The sequence below is a fragment of the Acinonyx jubatus genome, chromosome C1 (assembly GCF_027475565.1).
Source record: "Acinonyx jubatus isolate Ajub_Pintada_27869175 chromosome C1, VMU_Ajub_asm_v1.0, whole genome shotgun sequence".
Lineage (NCBI taxonomy): Eukaryota > Metazoa > Chordata > Mammalia > Carnivora > Felidae > Acinonyx > Acinonyx jubatus.
The window spans coordinates 45430001-45452318 of record NC_069381.1 but is presented as its reverse complement, the minus strand read 5'-3'; the positions used below and the strand labels follow the sequence as shown (position 1 = coordinate 45452318).

Below are 22318 nucleotides of genomic sequence, written 5' to 3'. Positions count from 1 at the left end.
CTGTGACGATCAGCCAGGTATGAGACCCACGCCGGTGGGCGTTCCTCACCTGCCCTCTCCCTCCTCCCCCCCTCCCTCCTCTCTCCTGGACAGCTTCATGCTCCAGCTGAGCCCTAAGAAAGAGAAATCACAGAGACCTGCTTCAAGCAGCACCCCCCCTCCCCCCCCCCCCCCCAGGCAGCCCTGAGCTCTTGAGAACTGGGAAATGAGGGTTGGGTTTCCAGCACCAGTAGTCAAAACAACAAAAGCAAAAACCCCTTCCTCCACCCTCCTACTCCACCCCTGACACACACACCAGAAAAACAAAACCACTTTAGCCACAGCCAGGCCCAGGTTCAAACCCTGATCCTTCAACTTACTGCCTATGTGACCACGGTTACAGGGCAGGTTATGGGATTTCTCTAAGCCTCAGTTTCCTGGCCATTTAGGTGAGAATAATTGCCCTTCCCAAGGGTGTGGTAGGATTTAATGTAAGAATGTATCCATATGCGATAATGTCAGCCCCCCAACAGGTGCTCCAGGATAGCAGCTTCCTTTCTGGCCTCCACCACCCCTCCCTGCAAGCTTTGGTACTCTCTGTCCTCTTTGGGAGCCTTAGGTGAAGTTAAGTAGCCATCTCAGGGGCGGGGCTGGGCCAAGGCTGTTAGTAACTTACTAAGGGAGATTACCTCGTCCAGCTCAGCCGGAGCCTTAGGTACTCACAGGCGCCCTGCCACCACCTCCCCTCCCTCCCCCTCCCTGTTCCTCAGCCGCTCCCCCGTGCCTCCTGCCTGGGGCACAAAGTGAACTCCTCTGTAGAGTGACTGTTGGGCCAGCCTGGGGGAGAGCCACTAGCTATGAAGGGCCAGTTGGTGGGTCTTTGGACAGGGAGGACCCCTTCCCTGCGGCAGATGCGGGGTGCCCTGCAAAGCTCGGCGGCGGGTGGAGGCGGGTCTGCGCCCAGCCTGGCCGGGAAGCTCCAACCCCTGGAGAGGGAGGAGCTGCTGCCCTGGTGGGGCAGGTGGGGGGAGCCTGGGCCCAGGTGTGTCCGGGGCTCTGGGAAGTGATTGCTCCCTGGCGGACGCAGGCAAATTAAAGCAGTCTTGGCCCCAGGATACCGCTCTGGGAAGCCGCGTTCGTCTCCCAAAGGATCCGTCGGTTCTTCGGAGGAAGGCCATGGAAGGGGTAAGGCTTGCCGGCTTTCTCTGTGTTCTTTCTAGTGCCCGCCAACAGACAGCGGTGGGAAAGGGCTGTTTCTGCCTCCCGGGGAGAAGTAAACGTGTGGTGCTAGTGCGGTTCCAGAAGACTCACAGGGGCCCTGCCCCCCCCCCGGGCAGGGGGGACAAAAGGAGGGCGTGTACTGGGTGCTCTGCATTGCCTCCCCGACTCTCCGAGGGTGAGGGGACCAGAGGCTCTCCGGATGGTGGCACAAGGGGTCCTAGCTCACACCCCGCCAGCTGGGTTTCTCACCTCTTCCCCCAGCCTGGGTGTACCTGCCTGTTGGCCTTTCTCTGTTTGTTTGCCCTTGTGGACCGGCCGGTCCCCTGATGATTAGTGGGCTTCCTGGTCAGAGAGCAGGACTGCCCGGTGCGCTGCTGTGGCTTGTGGCTTCATTGTGGGCTCTGCTCCTTATTAGCTCTGTGGTCAGGGGCAAGTGAGTTCATCCTCCTGAGCCCCGCGGGTTCCTCGCTCATAAAATTGGATTACTAGGAGAATCACTGGATTGTGAGATGGTTGGAGGTATTTATTAAACTAGAGACGACCTGTGGGCGAGTGCCGAGCCCACAGCCCAGGTGGACTTCCTCTCCTCGCAGGTGCTGTTTGCAGGCCTGCAGAATCGCTCAGCTCACTGACCTCTCTTTCCTTCTCCCGTTCTCCACTCCCTTCTTTCCCCTCTTCAAAGTCAGCTTCTTTCCAAGGGGGACAGGGAGCTGTTTTGCTATAGATGTTCCTTATTATACATTTGGAGTCCAGTCATTTCCTCTTGTGAATCCTGTGCCTTCCCTCCCACGGGTTTGGTTTTAAATGGGGAGAGAGGACCCTTTTCAAAGCTGTCACCTGTCAGAAAAAGCTCCCTTTTGTCCCGCCCTGGCATGAGACTGTCTCTCTGGCTGAGCGGTCCAGCTAGCTGAGTTTGGAACAGAGTGAGCAAGGGCGCGCTGGTACTCCATCTCCCTTCTGAATTCTCTCTCCCTCTAACCTGTGGCCCAGCAACTTTCCAGAAGCTCTTCCTCGATGGAAGAAAGTCAGGCTGAATACATGTACTGTGGTCGTAAGAAAAAGAAATGCTCGTCTCTTTTGCCCTCCCTCATCTACCAAGACATTGCATGGCACCCACTGTTTGAATTTATCTACATGGACAACACCATGAGGTCGATGCCTTTCACCCCTTTGTTTATACATATACATGTTTATATCCATACATGTATATATATATATGGAGAGAGAGAGGGGGGATGAAACTGATGGTCAGAATGTCACTTGCTCAGTATCCTACATCTGGTCAGTAGCAAAGCTGGAGCACGGATACAAATACTAAGTGCCAGCTGTAAGCCAGGTATCGCTAGCAAGGATAACAAGAAAACAAGCAGAACATTAGGCAATTTAGAAAAAAAAAAAAGCAAACACAAAGGGCACTTTAGCTAATGTGGTTATGCAACTTTTTCTGTTCATGTAAGGGGGAAAAATCAGAGAAATATGGGTCCCTTCTCCTCTTAGAAAGAGGATTTTGGGGGCGCCTGGGTGGCTCAGTCGGTTAAGCCTCCGACTTCAGCTCAGGTCATCGGCTCAGGTCATGGTCTCGTGGTCCGTGAGTTCGGGCCCCGCGTCGGGCTCTGTGCTGCCAGCTGAGAGCCTGGAGCCTGTTTCAGATTCTGTGTCTCCCTCTCTCTCTGCCCCTCCCCTGTTCATGCTCTGTCTCTCTCTGTCTCAAAAGTAAATAAACATTTAAAAGAAAGAAAGGATTTTGTTTTATTTTTAACAAGTCAACACAATATTCGTCACTTCAGTCTGTTTGTCCTGGGCACCTGTGCTGTGTTTCCAGGGCCCATTTAAGCTGTTGCAGGTGCAGCGATGAGCCAGCCAAAAATGCTGCCTTTATAAAACCTACTCTAGTGGAGAAAACATACACTGTATATTTATGACATTATACAATATGTATTATATATAATACTATACCTTATATAGAATGTATAATAAATACCATGTAATAACAATTATAATATACATAGATATGTTATACGCATATATTAGGTGGGATCACAGTGGTTCCAATGTAGAAACACAAAGCGGGGAAGAGTGTAGGGATGTCGAGGCAGCAGGTGAGCCTATTTTAAATGGGATAGTTTCAAGAGCAGCTTCCACAGGTGATACTTGAAAAGAAACTTGAAGGAAGTGAGGAAGTTGGCCATGTGAATATCTTAGGGGAAAATATTCCAGAGAGAGAGAATAGTGAATGCAAAGGCCCTGCGGCAGAAGCTTTTCTGGTGTGTTCAGGAGTAGCAAACTGTCCAGAATGGCTGGTGTCGAGAAAGCCGAGCATGGTCAGATCATTGCAGGGCCCTGGAACTTCAGATTTTCCTCTCGGAGGGAGATCTGAGTGGCATAATAGAACGATCCAGCTTAAGTTTTGTTTTTTTTTTTAAATGTTTGTTTATGTTGAGAGATAGAGAGAGAGAGAAAGAATCCCAAGCAGGTTCCAACATGGGGTTCAGTCCTACGGCCCTGGGATTATAACTGAGCCTTGAACAAGAGTAGGAGGCTCAACCGACTGAGCCACCCAAGTGCCCCCAGCCTACATTTTAAAAGGATCACCTGGCTACTGTTTTGAAAACAGATGATGGATCGAGGGTGCAAGCATAGACTCTGGCTCACCAAGCTAGAGGGCATGATGCCTCAGGCCAGGGTGTTAGTAATGGTGGCTAGAAATGGTCAGATTCTGGATACATCATGAGAGTCGAGTCCGAAGGATTTGTGGAGGGTGGGGGGTGGGAATGAATCATCTGTGACTCCAAGGTGTGAAGCCTGAGCACCTGGGAGAACTTGAATGAGGTGATTTAAGACTAAACAGGTTTTCAAGGAGATCAGGCATCAGTTTTAATCTTTCAGAAGATTGTAGGATGCAGAGAAATAATTTATTGTTTTAGGGCACTCAGTTTTGGAGTGGTTTCTTCTGCATCAATAGATACCTGAACAAGTAGAGGTGCCTGAGTGGCTCAGTTGGTTAAGCGTCTGACTCTGGATCTCAGGTTATCCCACAGTTTGTGGGATTGAGCCCGCAATGGACATCATGCTGACAGCAGGGAACCTGCTTGGGATTCTCTCTCTCCCCCTCTCTCTGCCCCTCCCCCTGCTTCTGTACTCTCTCTCAAAATAAGTAAATAAACATTTTTAAAAAATAGATACCTGAACAATTAGATATCCTTTGCTGTTTTGGCTGTACTAAATGTATCCCCCCCCCCCCCAAGAGAAGGCTCAAGGGAATTCTATAAGAATATATTTTGTTACATAGTTTAGGCACCCAGACAGAAAGGTTGAGGAGTCTTTTTCCAAACCTATAGTGAGGTTATACCTCAGTGTACTCCCTCAACCAGGTAAGTTTGCACTTAGTCACACAGTTTGGGCAAAAGAGAATCCTAGCATTTTTGAGCTGGGAATGCTTTTCAGTCGGGATGCTTACAAAATAGTATTTGAGTTTTGATGAATGAGCATTGGAGTTGTAATTGACAGACCAGTATTGATGTTTACTTCTGCTTCTTAATAGTCAAGTGATTTGAGCAAGTTCTTGAAACAAAATGTAGGAGTTGGGAGATTGCTCAAAGACCAAGAGGTCAAACAACTCCCATTTTAAAGATGGGGAAACTTGGGGCCCACTGGGGAAAAGTGGCAAGACATTTTTAATTCTCCAGTTAGCTAACATACAGTATAGTCTTGGCTTCAGGAGTAGATTCCTGTGATTCACCACTAACCAATAACATCCAGTGCTCATCCCAACAAGTGCCTTCTTCAATGCCCATCACCCATTCTCTGTGTTTAAGAGTTTCTTATGGTTTGCCTCCCTCTCTGTTTTTATCTTATTTTTCCTTCCCTTCCCCTATGATCATCCGTTAAGTTTCTCAAACTATACATGAGTGAAGTCATATGGTATTTGTCTTTCTCTGACTGACGTATCTTGTGTAACATAATACCTTCCAGTTCTATCCACGTTGTTGCAAATGGCAAGATTTCATTCTTTTTCATTGCGGGGTAGTATTTGTGTGTGTGTGTGTGTATACACACACATCTTCTTTATCCATTCATCGGTTGACGTTTGGGCTTTTTCCATAATTTGGCTAACAATTTCAAAGGGTTTTTACTTATAGTGCTATAAGCATTGGGGTGCATGTGCCCCTTAGAATCAGCATTTTTGTATCCTTTGAATAAATTGCTAGTGGTGTTATTGCTGGATCATAGGGCAGTTCTATTTTTAATTTTTTTGAGGAACCTCCATACTGTTTTCCAGAGTGGCTGCACCAGTTTGCATTCTTACAAACAGTGCAAAAGGGTTCCCCTTTCTCCGCATCCTCGCCGACATCTGTTGTTTGCTGAGTTGTTAATTTTAGCCACTCTGATAAGGTGTGATGTGGTATCTCATCGTGGTTTTGATTTGTATTTCCCTGATGATGAGTGATGTTGAGCATCCTTTCATGGGTGTGTTTGGCAGCACATTTTGTAGCGACTTCCTTACGGTGCCACACATACAGTGGATGCTCCGTGACTGTTCTTGTTAATTTTGATAGTAAACCTGGAGACAGCAGATCACTAGGCCCTACTCTTTGATTATCTGATAGGTAGTTACCAAACATCTTCTGTGAGCCAGGTCCTCTCATAGAATTTCTCGCCTGTCTATTCTAGATGCCATCTAGTTACTCGGTCTTGCAGGGGAGAATGTCAAGGAAACAATTTGGGTATTAAATGAAAAACAGAGGGATGAAGAAAGCTCTAAGTTTTGATGGGAAGCACTGAGAATGGGTGCCTAACCCAGGTTGGGGTTCATCCCTGGCTCCTTAGAAGAACTAGTGGGAGAGGGGTGGGGTGGAGAAGGGGAGGGAGGAAGAGACAGGGAGACAGAGAAAGAACATGGCCAGAATCAAATTCCAAGAGGGTCAGATATTGAAGGACTGACTAGCATATGCACTTGATCCTGTTAAGCCAAGAGCACTGCATAGGACTTCACCTCCAAAATGGGGAAAGTGAACTGAATGTCCCCCAAAGTCTTGTCATGCTTTGATACTCTTAGACTGCAGGACTTTCCCAAAGTCACAGGTGGCTTATTTTTTTTTTTAATGTTTATTGATTTTTGAGAGCCATAGAGAGATAGAGAAACTGTGTGCACGAGTGGGAGAGGGTGAGAGAGAGAGGGACACACAGAATCCAAAGCAGGCTCCGGGCTCTGAGCTGCCAGTGCAGAGCCTGATGTGGGGCTCTAACTCGTGAATCCTGAGATCATGATCTGAGCTGAAGTTGGATGCTTCAGCAACTGAGCCACCCAGGTGCCCCTACCAGTGGCTTATTTTTGACTGAACTGAGTCTAGAACCCAGGTTCTGAATGCCTTTAAAACCACTTAGCAAGCCCTCAAGGACAATTCCAAAGGGTTTTTATTTTTTTGATGTTTTTTTTCCTGAACGATATGATTTTTTAATGAGTAGTAACTCAACAAGACAGGGTACACGTTTAAAAAAAAAAAAAGTGGACCAGCCAATGGAGGAGGGTGGTATTGGAAAGGACCGGCTGTTGAGAGCTTGTTCCTGGGAGAGCAGTGTGAGCTGAGGATTAAGATCTGATTGCTGGGGTGAAGTTTCTTACGAGTCCCAGAAGAATTTCTGAGGAGGGGGAAAGGGAAGATGACTCCGGTATTGACAGTTCTGAAAGACTGGCCACATCTCTCCTGTCTTTGCAAAGAACTAGTTGCCTTGAACTGTGTTGTCGAGTCCTCGATGGTAAGGAGCTGAGTGACCGGCTCACCTGCAGGGCTGACCTTGTGCCGGCCGGTGTGATCCCATGTCCCAGACCCCAGGAGTTCGTGACCTTCACATCGAGTCCAGTCCTCCCTGCTCCAGAGTGTGTACCCTCAGTTCTCTGCTGGAGATGGTTCTAACAGGCGAATCCGATCACATCCCTCCCCTGCCGAGTCCTCCTCCGGGCTTCCCCACTCTCTGTGAAGTAGAGCCCGAGACCTTGAGCCTGGCTGACAAAGCCGGGGTGTTCCATTACCTGCCCTGTGAGCTCCATTCCAGCCTCCTGGTGCTCCAGTCTGGTGTTTTCCACGTGCACACTCTTCCTTCCAGAATGCTCATGGCCACATCCTCTAAGACTCAGCTCAGGGGTGCCTGGGTGGCTTGGTCTGTTGAGCGTCCGACTCTTGATTTTGGTTCAGGTCATGATTTCTTTCACGTTGGGCTCTGTGCTGACAGCATGGCGTCTGCTCGTGCTTTTCTCTCTCTCCCTTTCTCTCTGCCCCTCCCCCTCCCTCAAAAGAAATAAAATTAAAAACAAAGCAAACCAAAAGACTCAGCTCAGCTGCCACCTCCCCGAGAAGCCTTCCTAGCCCCTTAGTCGCAAATGGTCTCTCCTCACCTTGCAAGACCTCAGCCCTTTGAACAGACCCAGGCCCGGACTGGGAGATCCCGGAGAGAGGGGACTAGGTGCTGCTCACAGAGGTGACACAGCCTGGTGCCTGAAAGCAGGGACTCTGAGGCAGCCTGACTGGTTCCACTCCGCGCTCTATCATTTCCTAACTGTTCAGCCTTGAACCAGTGACTTAATCTCTTTGTGCCCCAGTTACCTCATTTGTAAAGGGACATCATGGTCCCACTGACTTCTTGGCCTCCAGGCGGGGTTTAAATAAGTGAATACACCTAAAGAGCTTGAACAGCTCAAAAGGCAGGTAATTCTACACACTAAAGTAGCAACAAGCTGTAATAATACACGAACTGCTCTGCCTTGAATTGTGTGCGATCCTCTCAAAGCCGTATGTGGAAGGCCTAACCCCTACTACCTCGGAAGGTGACCTTATTTTGGAGGTAGGGTCTTTACAGAGGTCAGGTTGTTAGGGCGAGGCCTCATCCAATACAGCCGGTGTCCTGATACATAGGAGGAGTGGAGACAGAGACCCAGAGTGAAGGGAAGCCACGGAGAGAGGCCTGGGATGGGCCCTTCCCTCAGCCCTTACAAGGAACTCTTACAAGGACCCCTGGATCTCAGCCTTCAGTCTCCCAACACAGTGAAGCAATCAATTTCTGTTGTTCCAGCTGCGTGGTCTGGTGTGCCTTGTATGGCAGCCCCACCAAGCTCCTCCATGGACCTTATCAATAAATTAAGAGAATTAATGTGGATACTGGGTGACCCGCCCCCATCGGTCTGGGCGGTGTCTTTCACCGTGTTGTTATTCTGACCCCTCTAAACACAGCTGTCCTAGCTCTTCTGAGAAGCGTTCTGAGAAGCCCTTTTTACCACTGGGCATGGGAAATGGACGGAAGTGACCCGGGGACCACGGTCCCTGTTCCTCCCTGACCACTGACTTTGTGGATTTGGTTTTTCTCACCTGTAGAAATCTCAAAGAGCAGTCTCTTGGGGTGATTTATAAAGATAGATCCTAACATTCTTTTGGCACTTACCAAATACAAAGAAGTGACTAAGGTGCTTCAGAAACGATAATTAAGCAATTTTGGACCCTGATACCGGAAAAAGTCAGTTTTATTGCCTGTGCTTCACTATCACTATTTTCATCTTCTCTGTGTCACAGAAAAGGCAGAATCAGAAATCAAACCCCTATTTGACCATTCTTACCCTGGTTCCAGTTTGTCGTGATCACAGTGAGTGGTGTATCAGAGGTTTTTTAAAGATTTTTTAACGAGAAGACTTGAATTGAAGTCTGGTCCTTCCGTCCCCTTGTTAGGTGGCCTTGAACAAGTCCCTGATCTTCTCTAGGGTTCAGCGTTCCTGTTTCTAAATGTGTCCAGTAATATTTATTTGCTATTTTGTCCATGAGAATGACATAGAATAAAATATTTGCTAGTACCATTGAAAATAAAATCCTGTACAGATATTCATAGCTGTTGATTCCAGCAAAATTTCCCAACCCAAAATTCGAGCAGAGGACCTGAGAATTCAGACCACTTTTGGAGTCCTGCCTCCCCCACCTTTTGTGAACCAGCCATTACCTCGTCTCAAAGATCAGCATGTGATCTTAAGAAAATCATAGTTGAGGGGCTTTTGGGTTTTTTTTTTAACAATTCGAAGTCCATATATAAAAACAGAGCAGCATTACTTAAACGTTTAAAGGATCAACACAGAAGTGCCGTCTTCCACGCCCCAAAAAAGGTGCCCATGGGTCTCCTGTCTTTCTCACCGTGCTGTTTCCGAACACACGCACAGGAGCCTTGTCTCCAGGTTATGCTATGCAGGAGAGAGCACTGCATCGGGAGTCTGCAGACCTCTGCCTACATTTAGTCCCTGCCACTCATGCCTGTGTGCCCTTCGGCAAATATTCCATCTCTGAGACTGGGCCTCTATCTCACTTGGCAATTAGGAAGTAATGAATGAGGTGACCTATCGGGAAAAACACCTAGCATCAAACGTGTCCATGCAACCTTGGTCTCGTGTGCCAGGTAGTCCCTTGTGAGCTCAGCAGTGGAGACCTTGAAAGCATTTGGGATGTTTCTGCCTCGTTCTGACTCTGTGTCATGAGCAAAGGACTTTAATCCCTGGCTCTGTAATTCTCCAAAACAAAGAGAGCACACAGGGTTGCTGGAGGGGTGTTGGGTTGGGTGGGGGTGGGGAGAGGGTAGATGGGCTAAATGGGTAATAGGCATGAAGGAGGGCACTTGGTGGGATGAGCACTGGGGGTTATATGGAAATGATGAATCACTGGGTTCTCCTGAAACCATTATTACGCTCTATGTTAACTAACTTGGATTTCATTAAAATGAAACAAACAAAAAACAACAATAAATTGCTCGTAGACATGTTCACCAACTCTGTGCTCTTAATTCCCCTTGATGCCCACCGCAGTGTCATGCTGAGTGACTGCTTTGTTGAACGAAGGTCCCTAAAAGGAAGAAAGTATCCGTGAAGGACCCACTCTGCCAGTCCCTGCACCTAGATGTGTTTCATTTAAACCTCACAAGTGACCTGCAAGAGAAATTATCCCCGTTTTAGACAAAGAAAGAAGTTCGGTAAGGTTGCATGACCTCCTCATTGTTATTAACAGCAGCTAACACTGAGCACCTACGTATGTTAGGCATGATTCTAAGTTTTTTATATGTATCAACTTCACAGCTGCTCTAGAGAAAGCACTGCCTTTGAGAGAGAGAGGTTGTGTAACTTGCTGAAGGACACACAGCCAGTTGGTGGTGATGTTAGGAGTCAAACCCAGAGCTGGAGTGTTCAAGGGCACTCTCTGCAAGAGTTTGTCTTCCCCTAGAAACTCCTGGATAGTGGTATCCTCCTACAGAAAGGACAGAGTTAGCATAAAAAGGAGATGCCTTCTTACACACCAAAGCCATGAAATGCAAGGACACCATTTCCCTGAGTTTCTACTTGGAAAACTATGAAAGCACACACAGGTGGAGTGACCTAGAACATTCGTACTGTCCCTCAAGCCTCTCCTTCAGAAAAGACCTCCCTTCAAGGCGTGCATTCACAATGAAAACCAGTGATAACTCTCCCAGCAGAAAAGCAGAGCCTGGTAACATCCTTCATCTAAAAGGTCGTTCCAGAGTATAGCTACAACTGTTAGAATACTTCCCAGTTAACTCCTTAAACTACCTACAGGTCAAAGTGTTTCTCCTTACCTCAGGCGGGGTATAAACCTCCCATAGCTTTAGTAGTGCTGAAGACCTATCTGTTGACTTCTACCTTTGCAAGACTGGCGTGGGAAAGCATATTCAAATTCTAGACTCCCTGTTGGGAAGGTTTACCGGTAAAACCCTGTGATCCACTGCAACCCAGGAATGCAGTGTGGACCTGGGGGCTGTGAAGGCTGAGAAGGAATCTCAGTTACTGCCTTTCTTGGCCACCAGCATGGGGTGAGAGAGAGCCATATCCACACAGGAAGCTGCGTAGTATAGGTTAGGTGCGTGGATGAGGCTTCCAGAAATTCAAGTTCAAACTCCACCCCCTTCAGGGCATTAACTCTATACATCAAGTCTCTGGTCTGAAATCGTAGAGTAATAGCATGTGGGGATAACTTATCAAGGTCGTCCAAAGATTTACATGAAATGCCTTTTTCTCATTCACTTCTTCCTCTGAGGCAGGTGGAAGAAGTTCTGTTTCGAGAACCAGTCTTGGCCTTGGCAGTATGTCTATGTGACTTGGGGCAAGTCTTCAGAATCTTCACCTATAAGACGGTGTGTTGAGTCAAACGTTATCCGTTAATTACCACTCTGAGTGCGTACACTGAAAAACTTTATCCCTGACAGCAAAGGAGATGGCTGGCTCACAGGGAAGTCAATAAGATGAGTGATGTTTGTTTTATTTATTGGTAAACCCACGGCTTTACTCCAAGTGGAATTTGAAACCACTCATGGCTTGTCTCCATGTTTCTTGATGCTTCTCTGGCTCAAACTGTGGTAGGATAGTACTGCGTGACTAACACCCTCAAGTCAAACGTTTGGTTCACATTCTGACTCCATGACTTGCGGGTTACGTGTTGAGTCACTGGGTGTAGAGCTCCTCCCACTCCTGTTGGGCATGTAGCGTGTGTGTATGCGCGTGAGAGACCGTTACGTGAAATCACTGAGATTCTGGTATATCTAGCCACTATATACCCCAGAATGTTTTTTTGCAGAGCACGTATGTTCATTTCCTATTGTTGCTGTAGGAAATTACCACAAAGTTGGCAGCCCAAAGCACCGCAGTATCATTCTCCCACGGGTCTGGAGGTCCGGAGTCTCACGTCAGTCTGCAGGGTTGCGTTCTTCTAGAGGCTGTAGGGAAGAATGGGTTTCCTCACCTTTTTCACTTCAGAAGCCATCCACAGTCATCGGGCTATAGCCCCTTCCTCCAGCGTCAAAGCCAACAGCGTAGCACCTTCCTTTCTCTCTGACTTCTGCTTCTGTCTTTATTTCTTCTAAGACTCTGACTTTCCTCCCTTCCTCCTATAAGGACCCTTAGAGTTATACTGCACCCACCTACACGCTCCAGGAGAATCTCTTCATGTCAAGAGCTTTAACTCCATCACATTCCTAGATCCCCTTTGACCACGTAAGGTAACCTGTCCCCAGGTTCTGAGGATTGGGGCAGGGACAACTTTGGAAGGGGGCATTGTTTAGCCTCCCACAGTCCTAGACTACCATGACCATTATTCACCCCAGTGCTGTCTTGTTTTTCAGAGCATGTGTCCTAGTTGTTTAAAAAAGAAAAGGAAAAGTGTGTAAGTAGCTATTTAATTTCTTCCACTCTGGATCATAAATTCCACAGAAGAGAAAGTGCCTATTTCTTACTCACTGTTCTCTCTCCTGATGGCTTAAATGGTTAAACACAATGATGACAATAGATGATGTTTTTGGGGCTAGGCAATATGCTTAGCCCTTCCTGTGAATAATATACTTTAATCTGTACAACAGCCTGGCAAGAATATGTAACATTACTGTTCCTGTTTTCAGGCAGAGAGACTAAACCTAGTTGGGTGGGTGGGGCCACCCAACTAAGTGATGGGTCCAGTAGCTCTACCCAAGCCTATCTGACCCCAGAGATCTCTTAGTTAACAGACGTTGTACCAAGAGCCTATGAAATAAAACCTAATTTAGACCTCCCTCAAACTGCTCAGAGTTTAATAGGAAAGATGTACAAAAGTACTATAATAAATGCCATGTGACAATTATTATGTAATATGGACAGTACCGTATGTTCAACTGACTGAGGGAGCAGACAGGAAGAATGTTTTAAGAATGTCTTCACCTGAGACCCCCCGGGTGGCTCAGTCGGTTGAGCGTCCGACTTCGGCTCAGGTCATGATCTTGCAGTTTGTCAGTTTGAGCCCCCGCGTCGGACTCTGTGCTGACAGCTCGGAGCCTGGAGTCTGCTTCAGATTCTGTGTGTGTGTGTGTGTGTGTGTGTCTCTTTCTCTCTCTGCCCCTCCCCCACTCACACTCTCTCTCTCTCTCTCCTTCAAAAATAAATATTAAATTTTTTTAAGAATGTCTTCACTCAAGTTGGGTGAATCAGAGAAGGCTGTCCCAAGGGAGATAATTTTTTATTCTAGTTTTAAAAGATGAAAAGTGTTCACCAGACAACAAGGGGTAGAGTGGGAAAGGCATTCCAGGCATACAGAACAGTGTATGCAAAGGAACTGAGGCAGGAAACAGCATGGCATGTCTGCGGATAAAGGGATAGTGGCAGAAGAGGAACGTGGAGACCCTCGTGTCCCTGCTGAGGACTGTGTCCTCCACACAGCACTGGAGAAATACAAGGGTCAAGAGTGCATGGTGGCTGGTAGGAAAGATTCCCTGGGGGCTGAGTTAACTAAGCCCTTCTCCTCATGTTGCTTATGAGCCAGAGGGTATGTAGTTAGAGAATTGCTTCATTTCAACGTTTGAGTTAGAGGGTCATAGAATCATTACAAAGTCTTGCTTTAAGCCATCCCCCTCCATCCCCCACACACTCCCCATGAGGTTTATCCATCCACTCATTAATTTAGTGTATGTTTTTTGAGTACTCTCCATGTGGTAGGTGCTGTGTGAGACACTGAAATCCCAACTCCTTCTCTTTGGTAAGCCAGTTCCAAGGGTTAACTGAGCTTTTCCATCTGGAAAATTCTTCCCTGTCAGCTCCACAGCATTTATACATACTCAAAGATAATATCTTGAGTCTTTGTTGGATTCCGGTGCGGTTTTTTTTTTTCATTTTTTCTAAAAATTAGACTTAATGTTGAATATTCCAACTGCCTCAAACAGTGTCTTATCCCAAGACACTATTCTTTTTAAAATTTATTTATTTAAATTCAAGTTAGTTACCATATGGTGTAGACTTGGTCTCAGGAGTAGAATCCAGTAATTCATCACTTCCATATAACAGCCAGTGCTCATCCCAAGAAGTGTCCTCCTTAATGCCCATCACCCATTTAGCCCATCCCCCCACCAAACACCCTCCAGCAGCCCTCAGTTTGTTCTCTGTATTTAAGAGCTTCTGTTTTTTTTATTTGTATTCAGAGTATTGTCATATTTCATTTTATTTGATATTCATAAGAAGAACCTCATGAAGTAGACAGGACAAATACAATTATTAGTATTTCAAGTATTACCAAAAATGGGATTTTATATCTTCAGTTGGTCAAGAATTTTAGTTTTCTCGGGTCATGATAAGTTCTGCAAGAAATAATTTCTATACGGTTGTATAAGATTGTGGTTAACGAATTTCATGTATGCATCTTAATTTGGTCAACGTGATTTTGTTGACTGTTTGCTCTGACCAGTACCAAGCCAGACTCGGGGATTTCTAATCCTTACCACAAACTTGCAAAACCATAAGGGATCCTATTTTATAGATGAGCAAATTGAGGCTCTACGAAGCTGAGTGACTTCTTCAAGATCAGAGTGACATAACAAGTACTCCAACCCTGGATTGGTTGTATTATTTCTATTTTCATTTTAGCCTCAATGAGTCAGAAGCTTATTCTTCTTGAGTACCCAAGGTTATACATCGTAAAAATCAGAAAGCAAGAGTACTTCCTCCTTTTCATCTTTCTGCTCTCAAAGCTAAGTAATTGCCTATGATTGTTTTCTTTCTCCCAGCATCATCTGATATTAAAGCCTTATTATTTCTTCTTGTCAGTTCGCACACACACAAAATCTCATTTAATGTTCCATGCAGCCATGCATTCTAGTCCGCAGAGCCTGACTGAATCTGCCCTTCAACTATTTTGGCTGTTTACCACAAGCTGGTATCTTTGAGCTGAGTAAAAAAAGTCTGACCCGGCACCCATAAGATCAATTCAAGACCATATCCATGTAGTTGCTGTCTGTTTTTTTTTTTCCTTGCTAGGTACCCCAATGTGTTTTCCATATTTAGCTGACCGTAAGCTAAGAGAAACCTCAGCCTCCAGGAGTGAGTAAAAATGGGCTCATGGATGGAGTTCAAGGAAACCAACGCTAAATGCTTGAAGGGAAGGGCCTGTGTTGCTGTCCATTGTTCTGAACTAGTATTGTTGGCTTGGCTGGGTACAAGGTGGGAGAATGGAGAGAGCAATGAGGGAGAGAGGGCAATTTCATAGGGTCATTTCACAAAGTGAGTAGGACCAAGCAGTAGACTAGAATGAAAGCACCAAGAAAACCCATGGATACTGCACCTCAGAAGAAGAGGGAGGCCAACATGGAAGCATTTCTATTATTGGCAACTCAAATGGCCACCCGTCAGAACAGGTGGAATTTTTTCTATCTGAGACCATCAGGCCAATTCTGTGCATGTTTCCTAAGTGTGTACTCATTGTCACGGATAATCATTTCATCATATTCAAAATCACCGTGATCCTCATCAACATCATTATCCCTCTCCTCCTCCTCATCTGTCTCATGATCAATATGCCAACTGTCCTTATCAAAATATCATTGCTGGGGGCCTCCTTTGTGCTAGGCACCAGCCGGCGTTGATGTCTATGGCAGTTCTATGATAGGAATAGTTGTATGCCCATTTTATTTATCAGGAAATAGGGGACAGTGAACTGAAATAGCTTTGTAGAGACAGAGCCTGAATTCATAGAGCTAGGATTCTAATCTAAAATCTTTCAACCCCAAAGCCCACATTCTTTATTGCTGCCGGTGAAGTAGCTCTTAGCATAGGGAAGAAGGGGAAAAATGTGAAAGACAGTAACATTGTTACAAACACTCCAGTTGAGAGAGCACCGGGGCTCCTGGAACACATGGAAATCACCACCTCTTGCTGCATACCTGATGGAAGGCTTCCACAGGGACTTGCAACGGAGCTGAGTGAAGCAAGACAAATATTTTTTGGTCCATAAAAAGGAAGAAGAGCATTTGAGGCAGAGAGTGAAATGTGTGCAAAGGCATGGAGGCATGCAGTCCTCCAACAAATACTTAGTGTCTTCCCTGATCCAGGCACTATGTTAGGAAACCCAAAGGTGAATAGGAGACAGAAGAGTGCATTCGGTGCAGTAGATGAACCTAGGGGAGATAAGAAGGAAAGCTTCTAGAACCATTAGTATTTAGAGGGGAAGGTGAGAGGAAAATAAACTGTTAGTAATATACCTGTATTGTACTTTACAATGTATCTTCACATGCCTGGATCGTGACCTAGTACCTAATAGGCGCTCGATTAATGAATGACTGACTGAACAGTCTGTTGACCTTTAAAAACAACCCATTTGCTGGTAAGCTCCATGAGGGCAGAGAATACTTGGTCACCACTCTCCCTGCCTGTATCTTCAGTGGGGCCCCTGAGTCACACAAATCCTGGGGGAGCAGTTCACGTGGCAATCTGTGAGAGTGATCTGTGTGATCACACAATGTGTGACTCGTGTCCCTCCAGATGTGCAACATGGTGGGGTGGGTTCGTGTCTGATTTAGGGGATTAACATTTGTTGACCGAATAAGGTAATGAATGAAGAAGAAAGGGAGGAAGGCTAGACAGAGATGACGGTTACTCCTGCAGGAAGCATTCGTTAAGTCTGGGATCCGTTATCCCTTCCACAGGGAAGATATCTATAGTGCCTGCCTGCCTCAACACCCATCTAGTAAGTGGAAGAGCCGAAAGTGGATCCCAGGACCCTCCTGGTCAATGCTTTTCTACCACAGCACACAGTTTCTCTGTAATTTCCATCAGTTCAAGGTTCCCCCCCGCCGAGAGGCCAAGGGTGCTTCTTTCCTAGGAGACAGTCGGGCTGCCGAATGCGGCACTAGCCCTGCACGGCTGCTGCCCTCCCAAGGTAAGGAAACTGGGAGCTGGTGCGATGCCTTTCCCAGGGATGGCTTGCAAGTAATTGCTGCTGTAAGTGTCCCTCACGAGTGGCTCTGGCTTCTCTAGCTCTTTGAGTGAAGAAGATTCCGAGCTTTGGTGAGGGGATTAGCAGAATGCACATGTAGAAAGCACAGACTGTCAGGCATCAATTTTGGCTGAAGAAGTTTTGCCTCAGATAAAAGGACTTGGGAAGGCTCTTCCTTTGCATTCTTGGACTGTTTGCAGGCACCAGTTGAGGCTGTGGTGGTGTGTTGGAGCTGGGGGAGGGAGGGCAGAAGGCCTCGTTGGAAGTTTATCAGCTCTCCAGTTGTGGACCAGTGACTTGGCCCCTGCAGCTATAGTGTCTTCATCCATAAGACAAAGCCCATCACTTCTCCGGTGCCCATAGTGAAAGAGGAAGCCAGACGATGTATGAAAAGGGACTAACCCAACGTAGGAGAATGGGAAGAGCTTGAGTTTTGCAGTCAGACCACATTTTTTATTTTTTTTAAAGTTTATTTTTATTTATTAGAGTGCGCCAGCCGGGGAGGGACAGAGAGAGAGAGAGAGAGAGAGAGAGAGAATCCCAAGCAGATTCTGCACTATCCATGCAGAGCCCCGTGGGGAGCCCAAACTTACGAACTGCGAGATCATGACCTGAGCCGAAACCGAGAGTTGGATGATGAACCGACTGAGACACCCCGGCGCCCCAGGCTTCATTTTTAAATCCAGATTTACCACTTCATAATGAGGCAACTTCGACTAGCAACTAATGATAATAGTTATCTAGCATTTGTATAAAATCTGTGTAGCAGGCGCTGTGGTTTGCCCAAATTAACGGGCAACAACAGTGTAAATGTGTTAGTGTTGCCATGTTATTGACAAGAGCCAGGGAATGGAAGTAAGGTTCAGCCCCCCTGGCTGACAGTGAAAAGGCCAGGATCCGAACGCTGACTCTGAAGTCTACGGCATGGTTTTTAATCTCTAAGCTAAACTGCTTGCTCTCCAAGCCTGTTTTCTTAGCTATACAATGAGGATAATAACACCTGCCCTGCCGGGTTGTCAGAAGAATCTGCACTTCGATGTGCAAAGCACCCGTTGCAGTGGTACAAGCTCAGTGAATGGGGTGGCAGGTGGGGGGGTGAGGGAGGATGGCACCACGTGACAAGAGTGACAGTGGCACGCCAGGTCTTAGAGATGATGCCCATTTCCGTGACTGGTGAAGGAAGGTACTGACCAGACAGAAGACCAGACGGAAGCTGTTTTCTCTTATTTAAAAAACAAAGTGAAACAAAAACATCTATCACCTGTAAAATCTGTCCCAGTTGCCTTTGGAGTCGTGTCTTTGAGTTCTTTGATGGTTTCTTCCTGCAACTGGGACTCAAACGTGAAGAGTGAACCTAAGAAATGAACATGGCCGTGCTGGCCCAGGAGTTTACATCATAAGCTGGAGGGTGAAGGCAGTGAGGTGCTGAAAGGAGTTATTCAGCCCTTTGCTTTTCAAATTTCAGTAAATCACACTTGAAATAAAACTGTCATAAACCCAAAGGACACTGAGCGACTGTTCTGTTTAGGGCTCAAGAGGGCAGCGGGGAGGGCAGGAAGCCTCTTCAAATAAGGGCGCCCTGATGTTTCCAACTTGCTGGTAACAAGTTTCTAGGGAAGCCTCCCTGTTCCTGCCCCAAATTGCAGTGCTGAACGAGCAGGGGGAGTGTAATGGGGAGGCTGGATGGGGGGGTAGTTTGGAGACTTTCCTGTGCATACAGATCGTCGGTGCTGACTCTGGGACCTTCTCCTCAGGCTGCTATGTCCACCTGGTGCCCCTTTGAACTTAGCATCTGAGAATGTGTAACCTAATTTGTCCTCTGAGACCCTCACCTGCACCACATTTCAGTATCTTGGAGCAATATCTGGAACCCAAGTGTTCTTTTGTTTTTGAGGGAGGTTTTGTTTTGTGACCTAAAAGGCATTATGAACCTTGTTGGTTTCAAACGAGTAATTATCCACCACCCCCCACCCTCCCGTGCCTGAGGGTTTCATGTCTTGATTGAGGGGATTTCGAGACTGCAAAATACCAATTTCTAATTCACCCTGTGCCTGTATGGTCTGTGAAAGTATTTTGAACCATAAAAGGCAAATGTGTGTTAAGTTTGTTTTTAATGGCTTGCAGGGCCTTTCAGCAGACTCAGGCTGGTTTTTCTCCTTCCCCATCTCACATTTCAACCAACTGTGGACCCCACACTTGGCAGGCTCTCTCAGGCCTCCGGTCCCACAAATGTCTCCTCTGTCCCAAGTGCCCCCCAGCCTGTTCTCCACCTGTGACTTTCTCCAGGAAGGTCTTTGTGCTCCCCAAACCCAGTTAGGTGTCCCCCTTCCCACACCTGGTGCTGCCTTGTCACAGCCGTGGCTGTGGGGACCCGTTGTCTGTTTCCTTGTCCGTCTTTTCCGTGAGACTGTGGGCTCCATGACGGCAAGACCTGTGTTTGTCTTCTTCACTTATGTGACCCATCGTAGGCATGCAACAGAGAATTGTTGGATAAATTTGGGAGGAGACCAATGAAAACCTGTCACTGCAGAAAAGGTGTGCTAGGGCAGAGTTAATTTTAACATCACTGACCCCCGTCCTCGGAGCCACACCGAGCAACTTGTGCATCATGCTAGCTACCAGGATGAGGCCGTGCACGCTCCTCTCTGCCACTTTTCTATAAATGTAAATTCACTCCAAAGTAAAAAGTCTATTCTCTTTGTCTGTCTGTCTCTCTCTCTGTCTCTGTCTCTCTCTCTCTCTCTGTCTCTCTTTCTCTGTGTCTCTCTCTCTCTCTGTCTCTCTCTGTCTCTGTCTCTCTATCTCTGTCTCTCTGTCTCTGTCTCTGTCTCTCTGTCTCTCTCTCTCTCTCTGTCTCTCTCTCACACACACACACACACACACACACACACCCCACAAGCTTTGGCATCAGGGCTGAGTTCCTTATGCTTGGCTCACACACTCATTAGCCACATGAAATGTGGATGCAAAATGAACAGATCTTTTTCAAGATGTAACAAGAGGGGCACCTGGGTGGCTCAGTCAGTTAAGCATCCAACTTTGGCTCAGGTCACGATCTCGTGGTTTGTGGGTATGATCCCGTGTCGGGCTCTGTGCTGACCGCTCAGAGCCTGGAGCCTGCTTCAGAGTCTGTGTCTCCCTCTCGCTCTGCCCCTCCCCTGCTTGTGCTTGCGCCCTCTCAAAAATAAACCTCTAAAAATTTTTTTTTTTAAATGTTAAAGGTAAAAAACTTTGAGCCCAAATTAAGATAGCCTGGGATACACAATCCTCACACACAAGAGAGTGCTCAGAAAAAGGAACATTTGGTGCAGGGTTATATATATGTTTTTCTTTTTACATAAAGAGTTACAAATCATCCTGAACAAAGACATGCCAGAAAGTTATGGACTTTATCTTATGCTTTTAGCTTGTGCAAGGCTGTATGACTTTAATCTTATGGGTTTTTTCTTATGTTTATGTTTGGAATGCTCCTTTTTGGTTATCTTTTTTTTAACAGAGTAGATGTACAATGTGTGTTCAGGGCAGAAATAGAGTCCATGCTTTGAGGTTTTGCTGTGTCATTTTGACCTAGGTAAACGTATAGCTTCCCTAGGAGCCCTTGGAGCAGGGCCCATAAACATGAAAAGTTAAAAATTTCCTTTACTTTATCAGACCTAACTAAGGTTCAGAAACTCTGGTCCTTGGTTTTTCCTCCTCTGGGGCACAGCTTGGAAGCCCGTTGTAAGGATTACAGTAATTGAGACAAAATGCACATATTGCTATGCTCAGTGCTTAGAACCATACTAACATAATAAGATGTAACATACACAGCATTCAATGCACTTTTCATATTCTTTTATCTATAATTCCTCCTAATTTTTCCACAGTCCCTCTGTCCATAAATGCTTTCTAATCAGTTCAGTTAAAAAATATTGTCATCTACACTCTGTGGACCTAGGTGTAGTGACAGAAACGAGTGGAAGAGAGTACAGTCTGGTCCCATGCCCCGAGGACATCAGTATGAGTGGGGTTCAGGTAAATCAGATACATAGATGAATGCTTTTTAATAAAATTAAATAAATGGAAAGACAGAGGTAAACAGAGAGTGCTATAAAGCAGGGAGCAGGTATTAGCCCAGCCTAAGCGCTGGAAAAGTCTTCTGGGATGGGTTCATTGCTCATCTGAATCTCAGAAGATGAATAGTTTACCTGGGCACTTAAGTATGGAAATGCCATTCCAGGCAGAGGGAACAGCATGAGCAAATGCACGGGAGGCAAGTCCAGTTTTACTGACGGGGTGAGTTAGAGGCAGGAAGTAGTGGAAAATGAAGCTGGGGTTGGAGACAGGAGAAGATCAGGGGGCCTGTGTGTATGGATGGAATGTGTAATTTATCATCAGGAAAATGGGGGCCATTGAAAGATTTTAACAGAGGAGGATGTGATTCAAGCTGCAGTGAAGATGCATTGTTAGCATGGATTTAATTTGTAGGTCTCTAAGAGAGCCCTTTTAAAGAAGATTTCCTCTAGGTCATTACCCCAGAAATCCATTCATTTTTTTTTTTTTTTATTCAATACTAGTTTGGCAAATCCTGTGGACTTATTAAGAGTAAAGCATCATACTCAAGCCTGTCAGCTCTACCAAGATAAGTTTGTTTTTCTGTCTTCTTTCAGAGAGTTCACAGACTCTTTGGGAAGGTGGGGCATCTACTTGGGTAATTGCAGTAGGACATGGAAAGTAGTGAGAGGCATGAGACTGTAAGAGATATGCAGATGAGATGCTATAAGACACGTTTCCCGGGGCGCCTGGGTGGCGCAGTCGGTTAAGCGTCCGACTTCAGCCAGGTCACGATCTCGCGGTCCGTGAGTTCGAGCCCCGCATTGGGCTCTGGGCTGATGGCTCGGAGCCTGGAGCCTGTTTCCGATTCTGTGTCTCCCTCTCTCTCTGCCCCTCCCCCGTTCATGCTCTGTCTCTCTCTGTCCCAAAAATAAATAAAAAACGTTGAAAAAAAATTTTTTAATAAAAATAAAAAAAAAGACATGTTTCCCAATCTATTCCTTGGCCCAGATGCTGAGCTGACTATACAGTAAAGACTCCAAGTGATTCATAAAATATGGGCACCCCCCCCCCCATAGAGTCTGTGTCAGTGGGGCAGGTTCAGAAGTCCTCAGGACATTCCCATGCATGGCCAGATCTAAAAACATTGCCAACGAAGGTCTGAGGAAGGAGACATTTTGGGCTACAGGGGAGAGTAGACAGGGAAGAAGTACTGGGGCCCAGGGACTCATATGGTGGAACCAGCAATCTGCTAGAGCTGGGGTACCAGAACAGACAAATGGGTGAGAGGAGAGATGGTGATCTAAGAGGAAGATCCTTGAAACTAATGT

The 22318-nt window shown here is 46.4% G+C and overlaps 1 protein-coding gene across 1 annotated transcript in view; it reads left to right on the top strand.

Moving 5' to 3' along the window:
• Positions 1-529: 529 nt before the first annotated feature.
• FYB2 (FYN binding protein 2) overlaps positions 530-22318 on the top strand; it is a 125732-nt gene continuing 103943 nt past the window's right edge. Inside the window, 2 exon segments of the mRNA XM_027059078.2 lie at positions 530-946; positions 948-1164. Coding sequence (XP_026914879.2) covers positions 837-946; positions 948-1164 — 327 coding nt within the window. The 5' untranslated portion in view covers positions 530-836.